At 43.1% G+C, this 21292-nt stretch overlaps 2 protein-coding genes across 2 annotated transcripts; both read left to right on the forward strand.

The window, feature by feature from the left end:
* The first annotated feature begins 12096 nt into the window (after nucleotides 1-12096).
* On the forward strand, nucleotides 12097-13499 carry foxq1b (forkhead box Q1b). The gene has a single exon (XM_077584270.1). The coding sequence runs from the start codon at nucleotides 12219-12221 to the stop codon at nucleotides 13098-13100; it is 882 nt and encodes a 293-aa protein (XP_077440396.1). The 5' UTR covers nucleotides 12097-12218; the 3' UTR covers nucleotides 13101-13499.
* Nucleotides 13500-17866: 4367 nt separating this feature from the next.
* Nucleotides 17867-20845, forward strand: foxf2b (forkhead box F2b). Its single transcript, XM_077584435.1, has 2 exons — nucleotides 17867-18866; nucleotides 20281-20845. The coding sequence occupies exons 1-2, from the start codon at nucleotides 17882-17884 to the stop codon at nucleotides 20439-20441; spliced, it is 1146 nt and encodes a 381-aa protein (XP_077440561.1). The 5' UTR covers nucleotides 17867-17881; the 3' UTR covers nucleotides 20442-20845.
* The last annotated feature ends 447 nt before the right edge of the window (nucleotides 20846-21292 follow it).

Below are 21292 nucleotides of genomic sequence, written 5' to 3' on the forward strand. Positions count from 1 at the left end.
CTGACAAGAATGCGGGGTATGCACCTCAGCCACCCTCTGAAGATCAGGTGTGAGTGCACCTGGGGGGCAGTTGAGGTCACTTTGAGGAGCGTGTCACTCACGGCCGCGGGCTGCCCTTCAGCCGTCCGCCGCTTCAGATTGACCGACCATCGGAAGCCGACGCCCAAACTGCAGGGCTGGAATCTCTTCCATCGACACGTACGCAACCGACACGCGATTGCCGTGCGCTTGCGTGCGCGGACGATCTTAAAGATCGGGCGAATTCCCGAAGGACTTGACCCCAAAATAATACACAAAAATGCAACGTTTGCGCTCTCTCGCGTATCGGATATACAGAAGCGTAGCACGTATCCGTGAATGCGCATTGATGTGAATTCCAGGTTTAGAAAGTTTAAACCCTTCCAAAGTTGTGCTTGTTCTTAACCGGCAGGTAAACGAGGTCATAACGAGAAGCACCTGTGGCTAAAAGCCAAAATCTGTCAGAGTTTTTAACTTTCTTGACCTGGTTTTCCCGTCTCTGCTAATCTTTAATCTAAAACTTTATTCCTGGTGGCCCCAATGAAGAACGGATTATGGGCATAACTTCCTGTGAGGCATTTTTGACTTGCGGTTTCCTCCAGTGGTTCATTTCAATGTTTTTTGTTTGTGTTTCCAAATCATTATCAGCCTCTTGTGGCATGTAAACGTGCTTGATCCGAGGCTTGGCGTCGTTGCGCACTTGTCGCAAGGTGGGCATCGTCAAAAGCGTCAAAATTGCCGATTAACGGATGTGGTCAGCTCTGCAAACTGGATTATTGGCTGTGACGTGTTCTTCGTGAGCAAAGTCACCGATAGGCGGCGGAAGTCCATCCTCAACATTGAAAATGGTGCGCGGGAGAGATGCTAGTTTTCATTTAGCATTAAACTGTCATTTGAAAGGACCGGAAACACATCATGAGTCATTAAAAGCTCAGCAGCTGGAAGTGTTTCTTTCAAAAGCTATTTATTGAAGACGAACAATCAATAGGCCTCGCATACGGGAAAAAAATGCTTGGCGGGATTCTCTCTTTATTCTCAGAATTAGTACTTTAAAGTAAGAATTCTGACTTTGTGACGTAGAGCTAAGAATTGTGGCAGGAAGTCGGAAAGTCATAATTCTGAGAATTAAGTCAGAATTTTCACTTTAAAGTCAGAATCCCGCCAACCGTTTTTTTTTCCTATTTACTGGCCCGATGGACTTTTTTTTTTTAAAAATTGTTCTTGTGTGTCAATGCCAATGACGTATTTTGGGGAAAGCCGGTCGTGCAGCCATCTTTTTCATGAAACAAGCTCAGCTGCTTTGGACGAGCAGGAGCAGGAAGGGTTAGGGTTAGGGTTAGGGTTAGGGTTAGGGTTAGGGTTGGGGTTAGGGTTAGGGTTAGGGTTAGGGTTAGGGTTAGGGTTAGGGTTACCCAAGAAGGAGTCTTGAAGTCTAAACTGCAATTATGAGCTTTGCGTTGTTTTTCAGTTCGCTTGCACGTCTGACAAAAACAACACCAGCGCTGCGACGTCCTCCTTTCTCTCCACACCTGCATGAAGAACGGCAGATCTGATTCACTCATCTGGGAATTACATGCGCAGCTGAAATCCAATCACAAGGTCTAAATTTAGAGGCAAAGAAAAAAGACTTTTGTTCTGGCCATGTAGGGAACCCCCAGCGCTCGGTGATCCCAGCGCCACTGATATCTGTCAAAACAACATTTCTGAAGAACTGGTTTTTAATTGCACCCCCCAAGACAAACACGCACATGCCAAACCTCAACAGCTCAACATACACGCAATGGCATTCTCTCAACAATGACTCACGGCCATTACCTGAGCTATTAAGGCTTGTGAAACACTACCTGGGTAACCCGCAAAGTCGTACACCGACACTCACTGTTTACTCATATTTCAGGCTAAGCCTTCTTTCAGACAAACACGGATCAACAGCGAATGGCGCAAATATCTTTGGGTATTCATGACAACAAGTAATTCGTCACACTCACTGTACGTGAAGTATCCCGGTGCACGCACGCACACACACACACGCACCCCTGGCAATCGCGCAGGTCAGAACGATAAGCTGCAAGATAGGAGCCGCACCAGCACAACTCGGGGTCAACGTTACTCACAAAACGTGCTGGACCTGCGATAAGGGGAGGCCGCCAAAGCTGCAGTTTGCTACAATCCTATCCAAACACGGCACAAAGGTGTGCGGTGTCTGCTATTGTTGCCGTGATCCCTCACCTGTCTTGAAGATAAGGAATGCAAGAAAGCATTTTTCCATGCAGCCGTTGTGGTGCGGCTCGGCGATGAGAGACGCCCGTGTCTCCGTGTGTCAACTATAAAGTGTAAACAGGTGCAAGACCCGTCTTGCAGTCAGAGTCAGGATCAAGAAGCATATTAAGCTGTCACTTAAATACACATTTCAAGACCGGTGACCTTTACATTTAGTGAGTGTACTACGTGCTGCTTGCTGTATACACCTCTGGGTGTCAACGTTGTGTCAACAGTTTTGGGGAAGAAAAATACAATTTTATATATATATATATATATATATATATATATATATATATATATATATATATATATATGTGTGTACACTTATATATCGTGTATATATCGTGTATAAATATATACACACCGTATATATATATATATATATATTTATACACGATATATACGAGTATATATATATATATATATATATATATATATATATATATATATATATACACATATATATCGTGTATAAATATATATATATATATATATATATATATATATATATATATATATTTATACACGTATATATCATGTATATATCGTGTATAAATATATACACACCGTATATATATATATATATATATATATATATACACGGTGTGTATATATATATATATATACACGATATATACGAGTATATATATATATATATATATATATATATATATACACATATACGATATATATGGTGTATATATATATATATATATATATATATATATACACGGTGTGTGTGTGTATATATATATATATATATATATATATATATATATATATATATATATATATATATATATATACACACGTATATATCGTGTCTATATCATGTATAAATATATATAAATATATATATATATATATATATATATATATATATATATATATATATATATATTTATACACGTATATATCGTGTATATATCGTGTATAAATATATACACACCGTATATATATATATATATATATACGGTGTGTATATATATATATATATATTTATACACGATATATATACGGTGTGTATATATATATATATATTTATACACGATATATATGAGTATATATATATATATATACGTATATATCGTGTCTATATTGTGTATAAATATATACACACCATATATATATATATATATATATATATATATATATATATATATATTTATACACGATATAGACACGATATATACGTGTATATATATCTATATATATACATATACGGTATATATATATATATATATATATATATATATATATATATATATATATTTATACACGATATTTACGTATATATATATATATATATATATGTATATATATATATATATATATATATATATATATACACGTATATATCGTGTATATATATATTTATAATTTTGTACTAATTAATTGCATAATATTCCGTAATTAATTGCGATTAATCGCATTTATCACTTTTGCTTCTACTCTTTTTTTTACAAAGCTTGTAACAGATATTTACTTGAGTAAAAACATGGAATTAATGTAAACTCATCAAACTGAAAGTATTTGTAGAATTAAAGACTTTTCTTACAGCCTCTTTGATCCTTGAACAGAATTCTCCTCTGTATACTCTAAAAGCCACGATAAAAAGAAAAGTTTTGTTAACATTTGTGATTGTGCTGGGATGTGAACAATGAGATGTGGGAGTTTACTGTGTAAATATTTTGCATATAAACTTGTAAAGTAATGCACATGGGCATGTTTGACTCTTGGCAAGGTATACATTATTTATTTTCCTTTCGTGGTTTGGAGCAGATCTGACAAAAGGCGTTTTCATTGTCATTGTTATTTTTTGGTGGAAATTCTTTTCCAAACCTCAACTGCTAATTTGTGTTTGGACATGTTTGCAGTGAAATTGATGGGCCTTTCCCCCTTTTTCGGGTGCACCGGCAATCATTTGAAAAGCAGAAAGCTGCAAATATGCGATCGTCATAACTTTTATGCGTACCGTCGGCGGGCGATGGCGATGGCGTGTGGTGGCTGAGCAGGAGGCCTTTGGAAAGGCGGCCCCGTTTGCTCTCACACATGGACCACCTGGGTGATCTGTTTATGGAAGTCATCCTCGCTTCTGGCCCTGAGCACGTTTAAGCTATTCATGCCTCTTTTGTTTACACAAGGACAATTTCTAATGTCGACTGCACGAGCGCGCCGGAGATTAGAAACAGAGCAGCTCGTTGAGCGTCGCAACGCTCGCAGTCCAGGAAAAAGTCGGAGAGAATGAAGCCGGCCGGTGTCGTGGATTTATGGGACCCTGGTGTCGAAATGATTCTGGGCTGGGAGAGAAATCTCCTCAATCCGGAAATGTCCGATTGTGAGCTTCAACTGCAAAATGGCAGCAGGTATTGCAGTTCGTGCCAAAGATTTTCCACTGGTGGCTTTTCAAGGGCGTCGTCGTGCACGGTTGTGAAAAGTCTTTTTCAGTTAACCCAAACAGTCTATAGTAACAGTGATATTATCTACCTGAGCATGCGGGGCCCACCTGCAAGGCTGCAACAGCGACGGGGAAATGTTTTACCTCGTCTGCACGAATGGCCCTGGAGCGTGTGTGTGCGCGCGTGCGTGTGCGTGTGCGTGCGCGCGTGTGCGTGCGTGCGGTAGGGGAGGGCTTGGATGGGGGGGTGTTCAGTGAGGGGAGGTTGAATTTGGGCAAACTTTACAAGCTAACACGCATGTCGCTGTTTGGGCAGGTTGAGCTGACAGATTTGCTGACTTTTCATGAGCTACTTTTTCTTTGCATACTGTAATTATTCCGACGTACGGAAAACGCCGCACGCGAGTGTTGCCTTCCAGACGGATTGTTTGCATTCACGCCTGCCCAAAGAGTCGCGCTGTCGGATCAATTGATCTTCTCACAATGGATTTGGAGAGAAAATTCACTTGAGGAGAGCATTTTTTACAACTCGACAAAACTGCCATTTCTGGAGAAAATGCGCGGGAATGCCGGATAGCGGAACGCTTATGAAGTCAATTGAAAAATAAATGAAGTGAACATTAAAGTGCGTCACTTGTAGTTGGATGATAACCGAATACCAATAAATCTTGAAAAGTTGCCATTTAACGTCAAACGTGTGCGAATACTGTAAGTAATGTGCTATCAGACCACACATTCCCGGGCAGGCGGGAATTTGTATGCACGTTGAAACTTCCGAAGTATAATATGGGAGTTGTTGCACGGCAAAATCCCGTGGAGAATAAAATGTTATCATTTGAATCATTTGGGAATTCTTCCAGCGTTCCCACAATGACTTTGAGTTGATTAAAAGGAGTGCGCTGTAACGTTAAGAAGAACGGAACTGCTTGCCAGCCATAACATGAAGTAGGATACAATTGTGGCGCCGCTTTGGCATCGCTATAATGTCCTTCACTTTCCGCTGCCTCGTTATTTCGACAATGTTTTTTTGGGGGTTTTTTTGCGTAATGTATGTATTTTTTGTTTAAATGGGCGTGGCAAATTAATGATCAAATATTAGCCCACTGGTTGACTAGCGTTGAGGCTAGTCCTGGAAACAGGCCACCCCCGGTTCGAACCCAGTGCCAAGCGGTTCTTTACTGCGTGTCATACCTTCTCTCTCTCCCGTTTCCCGTCTACTCTTCAGCTCAACTGTAATCCACAAAACAAAAATCCTGATTTGCAGATTTCGGATCAGATGGCGTGACGTCAGCGGAACCTGCGTTTGGCTTAGCACGAGTGGACTTTTTTTTTTTTGCACATTTCACTGCGCCAAAAATGAGTTTGACTCTTTTTTTCCTGAAGAAACAAATGTGAAGTGATGTTGTTAAAGGCTAAAGTCAACAAATGCAAACGCATTGAAATAAGTTGGGAAGGCTCAAATCCAACATGTTTGCTGTTTGTTTGCGTTCTGTGGTTTTGTTCCCGCGGATCGATGCTACGGCGGAAGGCAACGCGTCTTACAATACAGCTGGAGGAAACGTCTTTACAATTCAACATCCGATTGTTAATGATATGAATTATCAGCGAATCAATATCTAATCGCACAAGTGCAAACAGCAACGCACGCACGCAAGCTTCGGTTTCTAATTACTCTTGCGGCCAAAGCGGGTACGATCGGTAAACAATACTTTTGTCTTTAAAAGGAAAAGATAGCCGGAGTATCTTCTTACGTGAGTTCATTTCTTATGATGAAAGCGTAACTATGGCGATAGTCAAAATAAACTTTGAAGGACGGATTGTGGCGCTGAAGTGAGCCTGCAACAAATACGACAATTTGACAAAACTATCGCCGATTACGATGGGCCAAAAGATGACATGTAAGTGACAGACGAGTTTTATGAGGCAGTAAGTTGTTTGTTGGGCTTTTGCGGTGCGACTCCTTGGTAACTGCTGCCAATGGGAGCTATATTTGCAGGTAAAGGCCCCGGGGTCGTGTGCTCCGCCTTTCAATCAAAGGTTCAGACGGAGCAAAAATAGCGCACGGGAGCCCCGCGGTAGGCTGACAAGGCCAGCAAAGCATCTCGTGCAAACCGCTATGCGTGAGTAGAGTGTTTGGATCCGATTTCAAGTTTAGACAGAAACCGGCTGAATGGCTGCCAGGTAAACAGCGCGGCGCAGGTACTGATTTGGCCCCGCCTTCACCCACACAAAAACAGCCTGCGGGCCTCCTGAACGCAGATCGGGATCCTTCCTATCGGCCGCCACCAGAAAAGCCAGCTGGCCTCGGCCGACATCAATCATTGCTGCTTTTTTCTTCTCCATCCTCGCCATTCCGCCCAAACAAGGTCCACGCCTTGCGGCACGCCGTGCCGAGGGGGCCTCGCGTGTCAGCAGATGAAATGGGCCGTGGTGTCACACGGATCCCGGGTTGCCCGCATGCCACAGCCTCGGTCAAAGGCGTGCAAAACAGCAAGGTTTGATTTTCCACGTCAACGTTTTACAAAACCGCTACAAGAGCGAGACTGAGTTCTGGAAAAAATGGCGTGGGAACGCTGAATGCTCATTTGAAGGCATGCGGAATGCTTATGACGTCAGTTGAAAGATAAATGATGGGGAAATGGCAACTTAGCAAATGAATTTTATTTCAAATTAACTCTTTGACTGCCAGACGTTTTCAGAAAAGGGATGCCGTGGGTGCCAGCCGATTTTAAGCATTTTGACTGATCTTTCAAGGTCCATAGAAAATTATGTGTTTGGACTATGGAAACACACATACTACCAAATGAAAGATTGGACTCTCATCTTTCATCAGAAAAAAAAAGTTTGTTTCTACCTTATTCCGTTTTTCAGTAATCAACAATAGAAAATAGTTAGTTTCACCTCTGTTTTGAAACAAACGTCTTTTAACGTCTTTGGCACTCCTCCATAGGATTTTACTAAACGTTATTTAACGTTTTTGGCAGTCAAATTAAGGAAGAAAACATAAGGAAGGTGGATTTGTAAAAATGAAAACAGCTCCAAACTATGCTTCGATAAGCGAGGGGGCACAGTCTGGGTTTGGAAAAAAAAAGAAGCCCAGATGGCCTGAGAGGACAAAGGCTTGGAGAGCTTGACACTCAACATTGTTTTATGCTGTATTATTTATGAATGTTTCATTGTGAGTGTCATTGTTTGTGTATGACTCATTTTGACTCCATATACAGAACTTTGTATGCAGTGACGGGTGTCCTTTATAAATAAAGTTGAGCCGACAGTTGACAATTGACGTCATACATGACATCTCGTGTCGAATAAAAGATTCATAACGAGCTAACAATCATGCGGCCGTGCCCCCGTAGAACTTTTTTAAATATAAGGACGAGAAAAACTTCGAGTATGATTTGTGTCTTTTTGGATGTGCTGAGTTTCATGTTGTGCTCGTGTTGCACGTCAGCTCTTCTTTGATTGTCGTTAGTAACAGTCTTGTTGCCTTTGCATGTTTATGTCTTTCTATTTTTTTCCTCTGTTGGTATGGAAAGGTGTGCTCACCTCAGGTAAGAATGCAACAGAACTTAAAATAGAAACAAGCGCTTGCCAAGTGACTGCAGGATAGTCTGTACTCTTTTTTTTTTTTTTTTTTTTCATGAGCAGATTTCCTTTACGTTATTGACATGCGAGAAAGGTCGCGGCGCAGCAGGACACTCGTCAAATTGCACTTTTTGACAAAAAAAGAAAAAAAAAACCTTCCCGTCATGGTTGTTTGAGATTTACCACGCGCAACAGTTGTTATTCACGTGCAACGGTTGTTATTCACGTGCAACAGTTGTTATTCACGTGCAACAGTTGTTATTCACGTGCCTTCTTGCGGAAACACAATTGTAACTTTTTGGTTCTGACTGTTTAGATGTCGCTTTGATTATCGGAACGTTTGTTTTTTTTACGCCGCACAAAAGTACGATTCTGGCAGGCTGACATTTTTTGGGGGACTACGGCATGTCCGTTCGGACGTATTTAAATACGTTTCAGCGCGTAACGTATTCGCAAGTACGTTTGAACATATTTAAAAACGTTCCAACATACTTACAAGTATGTTGGAAAAATACCTGCAAGCTAAATGCTAAAAACTTCATTCAGCATATTTTTTTTTCCGCCGGAAAACAACAGAAATCATGCGCTGCAGACATAATAATGAATTTAAATAAGATATTGTACATATATATATGAATAAACAATGTTTACTTAGCTAATTTTTGAACATATTGGTATCTCTTTGACTGCCAAAAACGTACAGCTTAGTAAATGAATTTTATTTCAAATTAAAGTATATTTCCATTCAGCTATCGTTGAGTACATGTCAAGCCTCATCTCGCGCAGGAGAGAAAAAGTTCAGGGGAAACATTTTCAATGTCAGTCCCATTGAAAATTAACTCTTTGACTGCCAAAAACGTTAAATAACGTTTAGTAAAATCCAATGGAGGAGTGCCAAAGACGTTAAAAGACGTTTGTTTCAAAACAGAGGTGAAACTAACCATTTTCTATTGTTGATTACTGAAAAACGGAATAAGGTAGAAACAAACTTTTTTTTTCTGATGAACGAAGAGAGTCCAATCTTTCATTTGGTAGTATGTGTGTTTCCATAGTCCAAACACATAATTTTCTATGGACCTTGAAAGATCAGTCAAAATGCTTAAAATCGGCTGGCACCCTTTTCTGAAAACGTCTGGCAGTCAAAGAGTTAAGATGCAAAATGCAAACAAAAAAAGTTGTCTCTTTGTGTACAAGATGTTTACTCCGCGTCGGCAGTTCTTTGGCTTGCCAAATAAGGTCTCGTTTCCTGTGTGTGAAGTCGTGTTTTTTTTGAGGAAATCTTAATAATAAATAGCAATCATGAACTGTGGTTCAAAAACACGTTCACAGACAGACAAAAAGGTTCATCGGGTCCAAATCCTACGTTGAGTTCACATTTGCTGAAAATACGCACGAGTCCATCAACTTTGGTTCATTGTTAGGGTTAGGGTTAGGCTAACCCTTGTTTGGCTTAGGGTTAGGGTTAGGGTTAGGGTTAGTTTGTTTGGCTCCAACACATGCCGGCAGCTTCCATTTTGACGAAGCGCCTTCACGCACATCGGGTCAGACGGACGCACACACATGTACGTCCGTCCCCCAAAATGCAAGGAATGCATGCGGTTGCCGAGGTTGCCAAGCAGACACTTGATGAACTCGAGCGCCTGACGCGTCCCAAACAGGCCCGTCTAGCGTTTGTCAAAGCGCAAATCTGCTGCGGGGAATCTTGGGAATGTCAACCACGCGCGGACCTCTCGTTGCCGTCGTTGCCTGCCGTGCTCGCACACACTTTGCACTTTGTTTATACAAAGACATGCGGGTTGGACACTCAAAGAGAAGAAAGAAAAGCAATCGGGCCGAGATGCAGGTAAGAAGTCGTCCCCAGACACGCAGACAAGAGCTAGCGTGTGAGCGCAAACCGCCACAAAGGCGCGGTTATTTTTGGAGCACTGAAGGATTTACCCGATGAATTTGCATGGCTGGAATTCCACCCGTGTCAACACTTTGACAAGTTGTCTTCTCCTGTTCACAGGAGACACCTTAAATGTCAATAGACAAGCCAATACAACAACCGGCCAACTTTCGCAAACGCTTGCTCGCTAGTTATATAAGCCGGCTGCGCCGTTGTGAGAGCGAATCTGACTTCTTCTGAACTCCTTGACTTTGCAATGGCACCAAATTTCATGACTTCACCGTCTTCTCTGATTTCAATGTTGAAATACATATTTTTTTTTTTTAAGAGAGAAAGAAACACAGGTGTGTTAGCATTCACGCCATTGACCTCCAACACAGGTGTGTGTGTGTGTGTGTGTGTCTTGGCAGAACACCTGAAATCAAATACAAGCTCATCACACCAAGTACACGCAAGCACTCCCGACTCCTGCACAAGTCTTGCATGTCTCATGAGTGTTATACGCTGGATGGATCTTATTAACGCCATAAAAAGGTCATATTGGCTCTCAAACCGAAACCAAAATTTTTGCCGCATTTAGTTTCATTTAGCATCCTGAAGACGAATCTAGCATGAATTTCCCCGTGCACACGTTCATTTGGAAAATTTGGACAGAATGACTTGAAATGTCCATTTCGGCGCTGAAGAAAACGCATTCAACATCTCAATTTAGTGTTTGATGTTTTTGCTTTCTTGCTAATTGAATTGTTCGCCACAAAAGTTTGTTGCACAGACGACAAGTCGAGCGGAGGACGTTCAAACCTTTTTTCTTTTCAGCACCAAATGAAATTGTCCGTTTCGCTGAACTCAAGCAGGTTACAGATCAAGATTCCAATGAGGAAGTCGTGTATTGTTTTGTTTTTAATAAAAAACAAAGCTCAGCCAAATGTCACTGTCAACTTGCCACGCGGATGCTGAACATCGTTGATGTGCTGCCAAGTGAATAATGATGTGACTTCGTTTTCAATCGTTATCAAATTCCGTCATTGGCGGACGACAACAAGCCGTGTAGTACGTTTGAATGTCAGATCAGATCTTTTGCAATGTTTTTAACATGATTTAAAAAGCTCACAGCCCTTGATTATTATTTATATTACAAACCCTTAAAAAATTATAATAATTTAATTAAAAAGGCTGGGGGCGAATGAAAGCACATTTTCCGCAATAGACAGGGAGAATGGGGGGATAAGGGTGGTGTGTGGGGGGGGGGGGGCTGATTCCAGGAAGAAGAAAAAAAGTAAAAATACCAAATATAAAAAAAAATAGTTGTTAAAAAAAAAGAAAGAAAAAAAAATCTGTAAATATATATCAACTGTAGTTTGAAGTTGTAATATCACCATTCAACAATAGATGGCAAACATGGCTTTGTGCACGATATGCTCGTATATGTCCTATATGATTTTCTGTGGATTGGGGGGGAGGGGGGGGGGTTACAGCATGTGCTCATTTTGTTGTTTGCTTTTGACCTTTGTTGTTGATTAGCATAGTGGATTTTATATATATATATGCATTGACAATTCTGAAAAAAAGAAATGAGAGCACATATTTTGTCTCATTTTTGTCATGCAATTTGTGACCCCATAGTAACAATGGAGACATTTGGACCCCTCCGGCATTGAAGTTGCCCCTCCATGGCCCATGTAATGTAGGCTATTGTATAACGTTAATTCTGTATGGAAGCTCGTGGTTTTCACTGTACATTTTAATGTTTTTTTTTTTTAAATTGAAGTGTATGGAGCTGAGACAGGCAGGCGGATAAGTCAGCTTGTTTTCCGCCGGTGGCGTGACACGGTAGCGTCCAATTGTAAACATTGCATATCACTCCATCGTTCCGTGCACTCGCTGCTAGCTCCGCCCCTGGGCCGTCCCTTGCGGGCCACGATATGAATAGCAACCCCGGCGTGTCTCCCGAGACAGACGAGACCTGTTCCAGGCGCTCCAGTCGCGCGCGCCCACGCACGCACCAACGCACGCACGCACGCCCGCCCGCCAGCCTCCATTCATCCACCTGCTCCCGCTGCCAGAATGAAACTGGAAGTTTTCTCTGCGCTGCGCTTCGCTCACAAGCCGCTCGAGTTGTCCGCGGACGCGGGGCTGCCCTCGCCTCTGTCCGGGGACGAACTGGGCTCGGACGGGGACTGCGCGGCCAACAGTCCGCCGCCCGCCACGCCGGACCCCGGCAAGGGCAAGCCATACACGCGCAGACCCAAGCCCCCCTACTCGTACATCGCCCTCATCGCCATGGCCATCCGCGGGTCCGCCAGCGGCCGCCTCACCTTGGCCGAGATCAACGACTACCTGATGAAGAAGTTCCCCTTCTTCCGCGGCGCCTACACCGGCTGGAGGAATTCGGTGCGCCACAACCTGTCGCTCAACGACTGCTTCCTCAAAGTTCTGCGCGACCCGTCCAGACCTTGGGGCAAGGACAACTACTGGATGCTCAACCCCCACAGCGAGTACACGTTCGCCGACGGGGTGTTCCGCCGCAGGAGGAAGCGCATCGCCAAGAGGTCCCCCAAGGAGCAGGAGCTGCAGGTCGCCGACGTCACGGGGGGGGAGGACGACGGCCGCCGCCGCCGCCCCCCGGCCCCCGAGGAGAGGGTGGGGCCGGGCGCCAAGTTCTCCAGCCCCTTCGCCATCGACAGCATCCTCGGCAGACCCTTCAAACGCCGGGAGGACGAGCGCGCGCGCGGCGGACACGCGCGCGGCCTCTTCTGGCAGCTGCCCTACTATCAACTCCATCACAACTACCTGCAGCACGAGGCGGCGTGCGGCAGCGCGGAGGCCGGGGGGGACCCCCTCTCGTACCTCCATCACAAAGCCCGACTCGAGGCCGCCCCCGTGCACGCGCTCAAGACGCCCCCGAAGGCGGCCATGAGCTTTCTTATAGACTCGCTCCTCTCATAAGGACCCTCAAAATGTGCACTTTTGCTGTCTTCTCTCAGCGAGACCGTCACGTGACGTCATCGCTCAACTTGCAATGCCGTTGTGGACGATCGAGGTTCTCCCGGGACATTTCACTGGCGTGCGCGTGCGTGTCACGGGGAGAAGTGTTTGTTTTCATGGTTCGTTTGGTGGTTCTGCTGTGCGCGCGCGCGCGTGTGTGTGTGTGTGTGTGTGTGAGACGGTGAAAAATAAAAGAATTGATGTATTTATATATCTGCTGTGTTGAGAAAATGTTGTCCAAGAATTGACTGAGCTGCAGCACAATGACCAAAAACTCGTCGTGGGAGCACAAAATGTTTTCTGATGCATGGCGACGACTTTTGCATGTCTGCTATTTCCATGAATAAAAGAAGTTTAAAAAAAAAAAAAGAAGAGTATTCCAAAAGTCTGACTTTCTTCAAGGGCGGTGGCACACACACAATTTCACTTTCAATTTCTTCACAAAAACATTTTGACGACACGTGACAACTAGCCTAACACTGGCCTTCAAAAAAGTGGCAAATTCAGCAATGTTGTTAGAAAAAAAAAATCTAATATAAAGCCTTGTTATTGTTGTGTGTGATTTTTTTTTTTCTAAATGATGTGTGCTTTGTATTGTTACATGGGTGGCTCTAATGAACAGTTAAATTGATGATGATGGTGATTGGCTAATAATAATTCCTAATCATGATAACAATAATTAATAATAATAATACCAATTTCCCTCTAATTGTAATAGTTAACTTTATGAATTGTCATATGACGTAATCATCAAGCATTTCCGCTTGTGGCCTATTTGAACACATTCGTTTGTCTCTTTGTATAAACGAGCCAAACCATTTCAAAATTCTACCTTGAAATGGAGCAACTTGATGGAAAGATCCATAAATCGCGTTGAAAACATGAGGCAGATCGTGAATGTTTTGATGGATGAAAAACAACAAACAACAAACAAACTGAGAACCCAAATAATACTGCTGCTGTTGGCCAGGAGAGCTCAGTTGCTCTCCGCGGTCCTGAAACGCCCCCAACCTCGCAGAATTTGCACCCCAAACTCCCGAGACGACGTTTGCACAATTCGGCGTTTTTCAAATGCTCAATTTGAATTTCATTGATCATGCATTTCAAAACGCGTTGTAAGAAACACATCAAGTTAGCCTGTAGATAATACGATATTTTCGCATGAATAATAATATTAATGTTTGTTTGTTTTATCCTACAAGATGTTGAAAATGGCAACAAGCACGCTCCAGAATTTGAAATTACTCAATGCTGAAGAATTTGCAAAACGCAAGTGCTGAAATACAAAACAATAAATATGTATTGGCCTATACAAAAACATTTTTGTTGTTGTTTTTAAATCTGGATTTTCTTGCTGATGTATTTGACCTTTTTATTTTATTTACCAGTGAGTGCGTTGCAGTCATGTAAATGTAAAAAAAATATATATATATATATAATCAATAAATGATAAAAAATGAAACAGTGACCTTACTAGTTCTGGTGGCGAATTCTGCGCGACCTTCATTTTGGGTCCAACATGCAGTGCAGGTGACAGGTGCGACCTTCTTCCTGTTGCAGGGGCAATGCTGCAACCTGCAGGTGAAAGGACAGAACAACATACCTGGCGGTGAGTCACGTGACCACGACAGCCCTCTTGGATTCATTATTTGTTTAAAAAAAAAAAATGATGATCGTGAAAATCATTTCGAAGCGTCCCTCGCCTTCGAACTCGCGAGGAGTTCGAAGTAACTCGAGTTCAGCCTTACAAAAAGTCCACTTTGGACTTGCAACGTTAGAAAGCCAAATCCAAACAACTCGTCACTCCGGCAGCCAGAACCGAGTCGGGCCTCCCACAGGCGGTTCCGAAGAACCCGCCATGCAGCATCAAATAGATGCAGAAACAGAAAATACATGCGTCCAAATATTGATTGAAAATCAATCACACGTGATTGGTACAAAATTAATTTCAATACTAATATGAGTCAAAGTCATTCAATCTGATTGAAATGGAATGAATGGCTCTTTTTTTCATAAAAAGATTCCCTGAGGTCAACTCTATAAATAAATACGAGCACATCTTATCCAAACATTTCAGCCGAAACATGTCAACAATGGCAACGAGCCCACGTGATCTCCATCCACGACAGCGTTCTAAAGATAAACGTTTAAAAAAAAAGAAGAAGAAGAAAAAATCCAGTCTTCCATTTGATATTTTCAGCCTGCAACGAACTGCGGCTTGTGAAAAAAGAGCAGCTCCGCGCAGAACAAAAGCTTGTGCGTGCAGGCCGAAGCATCCTGATCTCGACGGGGGTCGCAAGTTTTGATGTCGCAGGAAATTTGGGGGGCCACCGAGCTGGAAAAATCATTTGATCCGCGCGCACATCCTTTCTTTGTGCAAAGAGCTCAAGTGATTGTTTGGAAAATCCTGCCGGTCTTATGAAATATTTTTGACAGAGCCTGGAGGCGAGCACGGGCGGTTTTTTAATGTCACACGTTAAAACACACACACACACACACACACATTGTATTGGTATTGTATATATATAAAAATACACACAGCAAAACACATGTTGGACTGATTGATTGGTTTAACCCAAATGAATAACTCACAAAACAGCAAATTGTTGTTGTTTAGTTCACCCATCTCACCCCCCCCCCCCCCAAAAAAAAAGAAAAGAAAAGAAAAAATTACAAAAAATGGGTCGCTTGTATAAAGCAAACCAAAACATTGGGTTCTTTAAAAAATAATAATAATAATAAAAAATACAAAAAGTCGGGTCAAATTGGGCTTGAATCAATTGTTCTAAAAAAAACAGCTGGGTCAAAAAGAACCCACTTATTGGTCAAAAAGGTGTGTGAAGTGATAACCCAGGAAAGAAAAAAGTAGTTGTCTTGACCCCCAAAAAACAACCCAATAGGCTGTTATTCATTTGAGCCAACTTTTGGGGTTCAATAAAAAAACAGAAAAAGTTGTGTCAGTCAATTGGTTATTTTTGAAAACTGAATCAAAGTTTTTTTTGCCTGAAGATTTTGAGTTCATCGTACTTTTTTTAAATTTTTTTTTAACTTTTCCATGATTGCAAATAAAGTTGTTCCTGCACCACATTTATTGATATTATTTTATGGGACATACACTGATGCTGTACAAGTGTGTGTGTGTGCGTGTGTGTGTGTGTGTGTGTGTGTGTGTGTGTGTGTGTGTGTGTGTTGTCTCCAGGGAGGGAGCTGTCGTAGCCCGCTAGGCTAATTTGGCTTTTCTCTCTCTAATGAACGCAAGCCCCCCCGGGAGCGCCCCTGGCCAGGGGCGGTAAGCTGACACTGGTGCACTGTGTGTGGTATTGCAGGGGGGGGGGGGCGCTTGATGGAAAAAGCCTGCTTCCACTCATGTCAAAGTCATTTATTGAGAGAACCTACCCCCCCCCCCCTTCCCCTCCCATAGTCAGCATGCAGCTCTCCATCTGATCAGCGTTTGTTTTCATTCTCCTGCAGACCATTTTGGGAGGAAATTAGGAGCAAAACACGTGATAAGAGCGCCTGTCGCTATTTGGTGAAATTATTGAAAGATGATAATATGATGCATGTGCGTTATTGGGTAAGTATGGCCCAATTAAAATCCAAGCTTGGATGTCAGGGGAACTTTGATTGTTGAATTGCGTCAAGTTTTAAGATGTGGCCACGGAGGGCGCTACACAGTGTAGGTGTGGGGGGGGGGGGCTGTGGGGGGCGGTGGGGATGCTTTAACCCCATCAGAAATCTGTGTAGCCCCAGTTAAGCCCCTGTGGTATTTCAGAAATAAAAATGGTCAGAAATAATCCAAATTGGGTCAAAAAGGAATCGACCCAACTTTTTGGGTTATTTATTTGACCCCCCCAAATTAATTGAATAACCAAAAAAGTTGCGTCGGTCCTTTTGCCCAAAATTGTTTTTTTTGTTTGTTTGTTTTTTTACCCAACTGTAGAGTGCATCACTCTAAAAACTGTTGGGTGTAAAATAACCCAACAATGGGTCAGAAATAGACCGATCCTTGGAGTCAAGAAATTGCTATTTAAGTACGAAACAATTCATAAATATTGGTCTGGTCCTTTACTTGGGTCCCCCCAAAAAGGGTCATTTTGTATAAAACAACCCATAAAGTTGGGTCAAATTGATCGGCCCATTTTTATTACTATCCATAATTTGAGCCAACTGTTTTTCGAGGGAACGTTCTCAAATTGTTTATTTTTGAGCCAACTGTTTGACCCAATGAATTGAATGATGAGGGTGGGGGCGGCTCTGCTCAAGATGTATGCGAGGCTCGTTTTGTTTGTGTTTGGTCGGCGCACATATTGGGGGGGCTTTTGGTGTTTCCTGCACTTGAGTGATTGTTGAGGCTTTCGATGGCCACCCGGCGAGTCCGCACGCTCGCCCCACTTAGCTCCACCGTGACACCCAGTGGAGGGAGCCCACCCCCACCCCCCACGCCCACCACCACCTCTAAGCCGTGGGACAATAAGAAGTCTCCGCTGGCTAATCAGCTGCCCCGCCTCTCGCTCTTCCTCTTCCTCTTCCTCTCCACTGGCCGCCGCGCGTCAAGTACGTGCGTAACGGCGGACTCGCGCGTAACTGGACTCAAGGAAGGTTTCGCTCCATTTTCATGTCACGCTCCCTGGCGACCGGCGAAGACCGCAGGATTCGTTCAACCGACCGCCCCCACCCCCCCGACCCCTTACTGATCTCCTTTCAAACATTCCGGGGCCTGTCCGGTCCCGGCCCCTGACGTCATGACGAGCGAGACCCCTCGGCAGCAACTGGATCCTCCTCCGCCTCCTCTCGGATCCAGTCCGGCGTCCGGCGTCCTGCATGCCGCCATGCTGAGCCCGCAAGCCGCCTCGGAAAGCGCGTCCGCCGCCACCAAAGCCAAGAAGAGCGGCTCGGGTTTGAGGCGGCCGGAGAAGCCTCCGTACTCTTACATCGCGCTCATCGTCATGGCGATCCAAAGCTCCCCCAGCAAGCGGCTCACCCTCAGCGAAATCTACCAGTTCCTCCAGGCCCGCTTCCCCTTCTTCAGGGGTTCCTATCAGGGCTGGAAAAACTCCGTCCGGCACAATCTGTCGCTCAATGAGTGCTTCATCAAACTGCCCAAGGGACTCGGCAGACCCGGGAAGGGCCACTATTGGACCATCGACCCCGGCAGCGAGTTTATGTTCGAGGAGGGCTCGTTTCGCCGTCGACCCAGAGGCTTCAGACGCAAGTGTCAAGCCCTCAAACCCATGTACAGGATGATGAACGGCATCGGGTTCGGCACCTCCATCCTGCCGCAGAGTTTCGACTTCCAGCCGCCGTCGGCGACGCTCGCCTGTCACGGCAACTCCTACAACTTGGACGTGATGAGCAACTCCATGAGCGCCGCGGGCTACGACGCGCTGGGACCCGCACACCACGTCCCCCACATGTCGCCGAGCCCGGGTTCCACATACATGGCCAGTTGCCCGGTGGCGTCCGGCAACGGCGACTACGGGCCGGACAGCAGCAGCAGTCCGGTGCCGTCCTCCCCGGCCGTGACGAGCGCTTTGGACGGCCACTCCCCGTACGGCAACACGTCCGCGCATTGGGCCGCCCCGGGCGCGTCGCCCTACATCAAGCAGCAGCCTTTGACCTCCAGCAGCCCCGCGTCGTCTTCTCTGCATTCCGGGATGTCTCCGTACTCCCTGGAGCAGAACTACATCCACCAAAACGCCAGGGAAAGCCACGCGAGCGACATCGCAGGTACCGAAAAAGGCAACTTCGCACCATCGTTCAATATTCGTCACATTTTGACACGCGGGGAAACTTTTGCTCCCGGCTAAACAAAACAGGCGGCCTTGCGCACATGCCACAAACGATCAAATTGCGATCAATTCAACATTTTCATTTGATGTGATCTTTATTTAGGCCTATCTCGAACATGTACCAAAAACAAAAAAGTGTTCGGTTCGAGTAGGGGCAGAAAGAAGCCAAAGCTTTTATTATTAGCATTTTTATAATCTAATGATTTTTTTTTTTTAATCATGCAAAAATAAACGGACTCAGAGTATCCTGAATTGATTATCATAATTGACCATTTATTTGGTATTCGTATTGCCTCGAGATCCAACAAGGCCTCACCATGAGGCCACCAAAGATTACATGAGTCGCCGCCGGCCGGTTCTAAAAATAGCTCATGATAGGACATTGTCATTTCCTAGGAAGGGTGTAGAAATTTTCATTTGAAAATGTAAATTTGACTTTAGAGAAATTATTTGTTACATATTATTGTATCATTTGTGTGTATAGGCTAATAAATAATAATATGTGAACATGAAAGGTTATTTAAATTTGTTATTTCAGACGTTTGTATTTAATGTCCTTAAAAAGCAACTCTTAGTTGGTGACCTCTTATGAATTTAAGCTTGCATCTGATTGGGCAAAGTTTGATAAAAGCATATTGCATGTTTTTGCGATATGGGCTAATATAATGATCACGATATTTTTTCGATATATATATATATATAGCTAGATTGGTCCCTTGTTTAATTTCAATGTCCCCGTTACAGTCCCCTGCACTCGATGTCAAAATGAACATACTGTAATTTATTTACGATTGCGTGAATGCGTTACTCCACTTCTCGCGTCGTCTTCAAGTCATTTGAAAGTGTTTTTTTCAATTCCCACTTGGCTCAATACGTCACGCTGCGGCTTATTGCGGATTTCAGCCCTGCACGTTGGAGCCTGAAAGGGTCGCAAAGGTTAAGCAAACAAAAACTGCGCAAGTCGGGACCACACCGGCGACGATTTCGACCTCCATGTATCCACAAGAGGCCTTGTTCGACTTCATGCAATATCTTTATGGGGGGGCTAAATGTTGGTGTGAACATGCAGATTAGACAAAGTCCAGTTGTGGATAAAGTCACATCTGGATGACCTTGATGCCCCCATTTCTATTTAAGACCTGAAAACTGAAATGGATGCTCTCTATTATGGGCATTCAACGCGATTTTTAACCATTTTTTCGACTGCAATTTATTAAGTTATTCAATTAAAAAAAGATTGATTGCAATGTTATTTCGATGATTGGCTCATTGAATAAAAACGTCGCCACGGGAAGGCGAGAAAGACAGAAAGGATGATTCTTTTTTTCTGGATGTGTTTGTGTGTGCAACAGCGGGGATTCCGCGTTACCAGAGCCACTGCGACAGGAAAGATTTCGTGTTCAACTTGAACGGCATCTCGTCCTTCCACCCGTCTGCCGGCACGTCCTACTATCATCATCATCACCACCACCACCATCATCTTCCTCAGGACATCAAACCGTGTGTCATGTGATGAGAGCGCTGCTGTCTTTGTGGACCTCCAAAGACAGACGCAGTCAAACTGCACGTCCGTCATCTAAAAAAAAAAAGAAGAAGAAAAAAGAAAGAAATGGCGTCAGAGGAAGAATTCAGAGAAATCATTCATATCACGATGGCTATATTCACGTGTTGCCTCTCTGTGGACCAGCTGAGCAAAAATGCATTGAAGGAAAATGAAGGAAGACACATTAGTTAGGCCTATAAAGGAAAAAAAAAAGCAGCACACTTTCTTCGTGAAAATGCTTGACAGTTGCTCGATATTATTATTATTATTATGTTTTATCCTCCACACGGATGCTGTATTATGAACTGCTACAAATATTGCACTTACTGTAACCATTGTCCAAAGAGAAGTTTCAATAAAGTTGTTAAATTGTAGATGACATATACAAGCATTTTCTTAGACACGTGTTGCATCTTTTGCGTTCAAATGATGCAACATTACACTGAGTCTATAGACCCAAAATATATATATATATATATATATATATATATATATATATATATATATATATATATATATATATATATATATATATATATATATACAAAGGCATATTTGCCTATTTATGTGAAATATTCAACAGGGCTGCATATTTCGTTATGAGGTCACAACTTTCTCCTATTTTATTTGCTTACCTCGATCAAATTCAAAGCACGTTCTCTTTTACATCCGGTTTTCTATGAATAAATTGATATTTATTAGCATATTTAAAAATAGAATGTAGGTTGATTAACTGCGTCCAGACAGTTGTAAAGACCACAACTGTGATTTTTTATTTTTTTTGCATGTCAAGTATTGCATTTTAGTAATTTTGAAGGAAT

Source organism: Vanacampus margaritifer, chromosome 13 (assembly GCF_051991255.1).
Source record: "Vanacampus margaritifer isolate UIUO_Vmar chromosome 13, RoL_Vmar_1.0, whole genome shotgun sequence".
Lineage (NCBI taxonomy): Eukaryota > Metazoa > Chordata > Actinopteri > Syngnathiformes > Syngnathidae > Vanacampus > Vanacampus margaritifer.

What these genes read in the sequence shown, in the direction of transcription:
- foxq1b (XM_077584270.1), top strand. Translation starts at nt 12,219, where the DNA reads ATGAAACTGGAAGTTTTCTCTGCGCTGCGCTTCGCTCACAAGCCGCTC.
- foxf2b (XM_077584435.1), top strand. Translation starts at nt 17,882, where the DNA reads ATGACGAGCGAGACCCCTCGGCAGCAACTGGATCCTCCTCCGCCTCCT. An exon ending in CCACGCGAGCGACATCGCAG is followed by an intron (nt 18,867 to 20,280) that starts GTACCGAAAAAG and finishes TGTGTGCAACAG; the next exon opens with CGGGGATTCCGCGTTACCAG.